A 7851-nucleotide genomic window follows, 5' to 3' on the forward strand; every position below is an offset into this window, starting at 1 on the left:
CGTGTTGTCTTCCCGTGTTTACACTCCACTGTCTTCTGCTCCATCTCCTGCAAAATTTCGTCTTCTTTTTCAATTTTCCTCCTCCTTTGTGTTTTGTTTTGTTTACGATTTTCAATACCAATACATTTACTTTAGTTTGTTATAGTTGTTCAGGAAAAGGAAGAAAAAAAAGGTGTTGGGGAGTGATAACTATTGAAAGAAAATGTGTGGTATTTTAGCAGTTTTGGGTTGTTCTGATGATTCTCAGGCTAAAAGGGTTCGAGTGCTGGAGCTTTCCCGCAGGCAAATATTATTTTTTTTCTTTCTTACGTTTTCACTTTTAATTTCGGGGGTCTTTTTATTTTAGCCTATTTTGACGTTTGTGTCTCTAAATACGTTGATAAACATTTGCAAAATAGGTTTAAATTATCTCTCTCATATTGGCCTTGCAAAAACAAGAGGGAAAAACAAACAAACATGGTTACTACTTTAAAGATAGATCATCTCCAAACTTGGAGGAGAACTATACCAAGGGTCCTGAAGCAATGACGTTACTACTTTTGAAACAAAAGAAAGAGGAAAATTAAAATAAAAGAAGGTGGCACAGTGTGTTTTAGGATGCTAATAAAATCAGATATGAATTTTGAGAATATTAAGTTCCATTAAATATGTCACTGCTGATAAATATATGTATATCACTACTTAGTCAGTGATTATTCACGTGGGGTGTGGGCCGTAATTTAACGATCATCTGGCGAAACAAATAGTGATAAAAGAGAAATAATAAGCTGAAATAGCTATCGTTGGCTGATGTATGAACAGGTTGAAGCACCGTGGTCCTGACTGGAGTGGGCTCTATCAACATGGAGACAGCTATTTGGCTCATCAACGTCTTGCCATCGTCGATCCTGCTTCCGGTGACCAGCCTCTCTTTAATGAAGATAAGAGTGTTGCTGTCACTGTAAGCCTCTCTATGCTTCTTTCGTTTTAGTACTTATCCAGTTTTAGCCCATATGATCACTCATTTAAAATTTCAAACATGTAACGGTTAATTTATATTTTGTAATCGGTCAATTATGTATCTGGAACTAGGTGAATGGAGAGATTTACAACCATGAAGAATTGAGGAAGAAGTTGGTAAACCACAAGTTCAGGACTGGCAGTGATTGTGATGTTATTGCCCATCTGGTAAAGTCCACATTGCTAAACCTTTTAGTGATACAGCTCATTACGGGTCTAAATTTGTTAGTTTGTTTTGTAAATTCAAGTGTAAAAGTTGTTGCTTAAACTTGCACTATATTACAGTACGAGGAATATGGGGAAGACTTCGTGGACATGTTGGATGGAATCTTCTCATTTGTGCTACTGGATTCCCGTGACAACAGCTTCATTGTTGCTCGTGATGCTATTGGGGTCACCTCCCTCTATATTGGCTGGGGACTTGATGGTATTATATCTTGCTTTCTGCAATATATCTAATATACCTGTGTGATTTATATAATAATTAGCTGTTATTTCGCGGTTTTTTACTTTCTTCACTACTGATATTTATCGAATTGGCTATTCATGATAGAAAAAAACAAGTCCAGATTGAGATTGGTTTGCTAAGTCAGTTGTTTAACTCTTATAATATTCAGGTTCGGTTTGGATATCATCAGAGATGAAAGGATTGAGCGATGACTGCGAACACTTTGAGAGCTTTCCTCCTGGACACTTGTACACTAGCAAATCAAGAGGATTCAGGAGGTGGTACAACCCACCCTGGTTTTCCGAGTCCATTCCTTCAGTTCCATATGACCCGCTTGTTCTCAGACACGCATTTGAAAATGTAAGCTTGATGACTTGCAGCCAAACATTTGACACTTTTTTTTCTCTTTTCATTTTCTGCCATTTTACCTTATGGGTCATATGTAATATATTTGTAGGCTGTGATCAAAAGGCTGATGACTGATGTGCCTTTCGGAGTTTTGCTATCTGGAGGCCTTGATTCATCATTGGTTGCTTCTATCACGGCTCGGTACCTGGCTGGTACCAAGGCTGCCAAACAATGGGGAAGTCAGCTCCATTCTTTCTGTGTCGGACTTGAGGTAAGTCACGTGGTATAGGATGAAACCTTGAAGCATAGTTTTAAAGGAATTAACTTTTCTTAAAATTTGTTTATGGATTTCTACGCAGGGTTCACCAGATTTGAAGGCCGCAAAGGAGGTTGCAGACTATTTGGGCACTGTTCATCACGAGTTTCACTTTACCGTTCAAGTAACTACCCAAGATTTAGTAATTCTTTTAATTCAAGTCCTGGTGGTCCAACTTTCGCTAATTTTCGCTCTAATATGGCAGGATGGAATTGATGCGATCGAAGATGTCATCTACCACATTGAAACCTATGACGTGACTACAATCAGGGCGAGCACTCCTATGTTTCTGATGTCACGAAAGATCAAGTCACTAGGAGTGAAGATGGTTATTTCTGGTGAAGGCTCCGACGAGATTTTTGGTGGATATTTGTACTTCCATAAGGCTCCAAATAAGGAAGAACTCCACCGTGAAACATGCCACAAGGTAATAGATCACCACACACGGAAGTAGCCATCGGAATTGGACTATAAGGATATAATGGAACTGGTCTTTTTAAACTTTTACAGATCAAAGCACTTCATCAGTATGATTGCCTGAGAGCTAACAAAGCAACATCAGCGTGGGGATTGGAGGCTCGAGTACCCTTCTTAGACAAAGAATTTATCAAAGTTGCCATGTCTATAGACCCTGAATCAAAGATGGTATGTAAACAAGTAATTTCTCCTTAAAACGACAACTATATTATGATACAGACTGACCAAGAATACTTTTTCTGTATTATGATACAGATAAAAAAGGATCAAGGACGCATCGAGAAATGGATTCTTAGAAAGGCCTTTGACGATGAAGAGCGTCCTTATCTGCCAAAGGTGTCATTGAATCTTTTGTTGTCTTTAGTATTTGTTAATTTTAACGTTAGTACCCAAGTCAACTAACAAGTCCTATTTGATGACCTGCAGCACATCCTCTACCGACAAAAAGAACAATTTAGCGATGGCGTTGGTTATAGTTGGATCGATGGTCTTAAGGCGCATGCCGCCAAACATGTAAAAACCTTTCTATTTGTCCTCATATTGCTTATAATTTAATAATTATCTCCGCTTGGAATCTCAAGTAACCAGACTGGTGTTAGGATTAATCAATTCCAACCTTATACTTTCAGGTTACTGATAAGATGATACTTAATGCTTCTTACATCTTTCCTCACAAGACGCCAACGACAAAAGAAGCATATTACTACAGGATGATTTTCGAGAGATTCTTCCCTCAGGTGATTTCCGATTTGAAGTTGTTAACTTTGTCAATAGCATTTGATTGCTGAAGTGATCATCCTTATTTGCTGGGTTTAACAGAACTCGGCTAGATTGACAGTCCCTGGAGGAGCTAGCGTGGCATGCAGCACTGCTAAAGCTGTTGAGTGGGATGTTGCCTGGAAGAACAACCTTGATCCTTCAGGGAGGGCTGCCCTGGGAGTCCACCTCTCGGCTTACGATGCAGAGGCTCCTCTCATCAGCAACGTGCCATCCAAGGTTATCGATAGTATACCACGGATGGTGGAAGTTCCAGGAGTTGCCATACACACTTAGTACCTGCCTGCCTACTGGAGAGGGATCGGAATCAATGAAATCAATAAGTGATAGTAGTATGTTGTGGCATATTCATCAAAATTCTCATTTACTAAAATACTTTATGATTGTTTGGATCTTCCATTCTTGTTGTTGCTTATGTTTGAATGTGTGTAACTGTTATCATGGAAGTCAATCAGATATTTGAATGTTTGTAACCAAATATGTTGTCTCCACTGGTTTAATGGAGCATTAACAAGTCTAGATTCTAAACATCAATATCAGACATGAGCTAAGGAACCATACAAGTATCGAGGTGATCGAGGAAGTTTCTAGTTGAATTTGAAAGGGAAGATTTATGCAAGGAACTGAAATCATTAGTGTTGGATTGGGACCAAGTTGAGCATGAGCCAGTGTTGGGCTTGGACCTCTAATCCCTAAGACTGGCCCACCAATTTTCATTTTTACTTTTTTGAATTTTAATTGATTAATTAGATAAACGCCAACTGGTTATAACCACCAAAATTTTCTTTTGAAAATATTAAGTTTTAATTGGATTTATTAAGTTGTTTTGAAGAATTAATTATATTTATAATTATCCAAATCCCACAATTAATATTATTAAGTTCCTTTTGAAAATATATGCAAATATGCAAACGAGTGAAATTGTGATTATAACTAATGAATTATAGTTCAAATTCTTCTATTAGATCCTATACTTTGTAAATATTCTAGATTTAGTACATGTAATTTAATTTGATTAATTTTAGTCATTATACTTTCCGAATTTTGAAATTTTAGTCTTGATCCAATGGTAATAATTAAATCATTAGTATTGTATTATGCATAAAGTTATAGATTTAATTTAGGTTCACCAATTAGATCATTCTTAGTGACTATATTTTTTAAATTTCAAAATTTAGTCTTAATGCAAACGATAGACATTAAATCTATTAACTGATTTTTTATGAATAATATGTGAAAATAACAAATATACATAGCAACACATGTGGTAATATGTTTGAGGCATCAATTTTTAAAAATAACAAAACTTAATGAATTTAATGTTATAATTTGGTTAGTGTTAAAATTTTCAAATTCTAAAAGTATAAGGACTGAAAATGTAACACCCTTTGTAATACCCCCTACCCGTATTCATTGCCAGAATAAGGTACGAGGTATTACCGGAGTTTACGATTTTTTTATATATTCAATATAGCCCCTTTATAAATATCTAACATTGCCTGCAATATTAAATCAAGACCAAAAATAATCCACATCAACCAATCCAATTCAACATATTTTCAAGATAGGTTAACGCATATATATTTACGCATATTTATAAGATAACATCATCGCATACCAAAACCAAGATTTGTTAGCCATACCATTGGTTGACCTTACATTCATTTCACAGAATCATTTACTTTATCAGCTTATACATGCCATTGATTTCTAAAATAAAGTTTTTTTTATATACCGAAATCCTGAGGTTGATAGTGTGATGTGTCTCCGACCAAATCCGACCTCCAAGCTCTTAACACTACAAAACAGGGGAAAAGGAAACAGGGTAAGCACTTTGTGCTTAGTAAGCTCATGTAACAAGAATTATACTTACCTAATATTTTCAATACAATACAATAAACATTCATATATCCATTCAATGCATTATTACCCTAACATGCACAAACTCAACATTCAAGTTAGTACAATAATTTCCATATACCAATAATATATACTATGATTGATGAGCTCATCAATACCATGATTTCCATTTCCTTTCCATATTTATCCTGTTGAATTTATCGGAATTTCGATGGATTTTCAGAGGTACACTTTTAGTGTACAATTCTGGGTCCGTCAATTCATATTCATGTGCGCACATTTCCATTTCAGAGAGTACACTCCCGCGAACCTCAACCTTGCAGCGGGATTACCAGTCCAGGCTAAATCCCCTGTAATATAATCTCATAGAGTATTGTCGGGATTACTAGTCCAGACTAAATCCCCTGCAACGACAATTACTTTAATGAGCTTGGATCTGAATTACCAGTCCAGGCTAAATTCAGACCCTAATTCGGATTACCCGTCCGGGCTAAATCCATTTTACACATATTCTTCGGGAGGGCTATATCAGGATAGGATCACCCGTCCGGGCTAGATCCTTTTTACTATCAATCCTTTTCAGAGATCCATCGAATTTTCCTTTCATTCAACCGGGATTTCTTCCCATTTTATCAAATATATCAATGTTTCATTAATTTTCATACAATGAACATTAAAATCATATTCACATCAATAACATACAATCTCAAACATTTAAGAATATAATTCAAGTTACACGAACTTACCTTAATACTTGTTCGTGTACAAAAATCTACTAATCCTGAACTTTTTCCTTTCCTTGATCTAGCTTCGTATTTGAATCTTCTGGATCTAAATAAATAAATTTAATTATCAATTTAATACATTTCATGTTCATATGCAACAATTTCTATAATTTTATTATTATTATTTATAGTTTATTTAAAGCTGTCTATTTGAGTCATAGTCACTAAATTATTTATAACCCGAGCTACATAACTCCAAATTAAGATCCGTTAATTTTCCCTGAAACTAGACTCATATATCTTCTTACCATAAAGTTTTCAGAATTTTTGGTGTAGCCAATAAGTACAGTTTATTCTTTAAATTCACCCCTATTGTAACGCCCCGTACCCGAGACCATCACCGGAGTCGAACACGAGGTGTTAACAGACTTAATTCATTACTTAAACAGCTAAAATAATTTATTTTTAAAATTTCCAGTTCAACTAGCAATCTGCATCATAGTCGCTTAAAAATTCATATCTCGAGTTATAAAACTCGAAATCCAATTCCGTCAATCTTCCCTTAAAATAGACTCATTTATCTATTTACTATTTTTTTATAGAATTTTTGGTCGAGCCAATTAGTACAGTTTATTAGTTAAAAGTCTCCCCTGTTTCAGGATTCGACTGCTCTGACCTCTGTGTATTACGAATCAGATATCTATCCGTACAGAATTTCAATGACTATGAAGTTTGTTTCTCTTAAAACTAGACTCAATAAGGAATCTGTACATATAAAGAATTACTTCTAATTATATTTGTACAATTTATGATAAATTTTTAAAGTCAGAACAGGGGATCCAGAAATCACTCTGGCCCTGTTTCACAAAAATTCAAATATCTCATAAAATATAATTCATATACCTGTTTTGTTCAATCCATATGAAAATAGACTCATTAAGATTCAATTTCATAACATACTCATCATTTAATTCCATTTCTACTATTTTTAGTGATTTTTCAAATTTACATCACTGCTGCTGTTAGAATCTATTTTATGGTAAATTTTACCTATTTCATGGTTTCCATGGATTAGCTAGCAATTTGACATACATAACACCAAATATGATCATGATTAGCCATTCCAATGGCTAATCATTACTAAGCATTTCCATACCACTCAATAACCATATCATAAGACCATATATACAAAATGATTATAATGCTATACATGCCATACTCAAAATATACAAGCCATTATGTCAAGATGGTATACAGATAGTGTGAGCGAACCTCCGACCGTTCCCGATTTCCGAGCTGGCTTGTTAAAACTACAATGAATGAAAAGGATGGAGTAAGCATAAATGCTTAGTAAGTTCACATGCAAATAGCAAGTAACATAACCATATAAGCAAACATAAAACATCATTTGCATAATCATCACCAAGTTACCGAGACTCCAAAAATGTAAAAATCATTAAAAACGAGGCTAGAACGGACTTACAATCGAGCTTGGAAGCTTGAAAAACCCTAGCCATGGTTTCTCCTTGCTATATTCGACCATGGGGTTGAAGATGAGCAAAATTGGCTTTTAATTTTGTATTTTAATTTATTTTACCCCTAAATGACGAAAATGCCCTTACTACTAAACTTTTCAAAAATTCCATCCATGTCCAATTTTTGTCCATAGACTTATAAATTGGTAAAATTGCTATTTAATACCTCCTAATTAATATTTCAAAACAATTTCATACTAGAAACTTCTAGAATGCAAGTTTTGCAAATTATTCGATTTAGTCCCTAATTTCAATTTAAGCACTTTATGCATAAAATTTCTTCACGAAATTTTCACACAATCATGCAATCATATCATAGACCTCAAAATAATCATAAAATAATTATTTCTATCTCGGATTTTGTGG

At 34.8% G+C, this 7851-nt stretch overlaps 1 protein-coding gene across 1 annotated transcript; it reads left to right on the plus strand.

The window, feature by feature from the left end:
* On the plus strand, window positions 1-3843 carry LOC107959207 (asparagine synthetase [glutamine-hydrolyzing] 1). The gene is made up of 13 exons (XM_041113184.1): window positions 1-282; window positions 802-940; window positions 1072-1167; window positions 1285-1426; window positions 1617-1807; window positions 1905-2066; window positions 2155-2235; window positions 2317-2538; window positions 2622-2756; window positions 2844-2924; window positions 3015-3101; window positions 3218-3325; window positions 3408-3843. Exons 1-13 carry the CDS (start codon window positions 203-205, stop codon window positions 3639-3641), a joined length of 1758 nt encoding a protein of 585 aa, XP_040969118.1. The 5' UTR covers window positions 1-202; the 3' UTR covers window positions 3642-3843.
* The last annotated feature ends 4008 nt before the right edge of the window (window positions 3844-7851 follow it).

Source organism: Gossypium hirsutum, chromosome A05, assembly GCF_007990345.1.
Source record: "Gossypium hirsutum isolate 1008001.06 chromosome A05, Gossypium_hirsutum_v2.1, whole genome shotgun sequence".
NCBI lineage: Eukaryota > Viridiplantae > Streptophyta > Magnoliopsida > Malvales > Malvaceae > Gossypium > Gossypium hirsutum.

Coding starts and splice junctions, on each gene's coding strand:
- LOC107959207 (XM_041113184.1), top strand. CDS start 203: ATGTGTGGTATTTTAGCAGTTTTGGGTTGTTCTGATGATTCTCAGGCT. Junction 2,067..2,154: donor CTTTCTGTGTCGGACTTGAG/GTAAGTCACGTG, acceptor ATTTCTACGCAG/GGTTCACCAGATTTGAAGGC. Junction 2,236..2,316: donor AGTTTCACTTTACCGTTCAA/GTAACTACCCAA, acceptor CTAATATGGCAG/GATGGAATTGATGCGATCGA.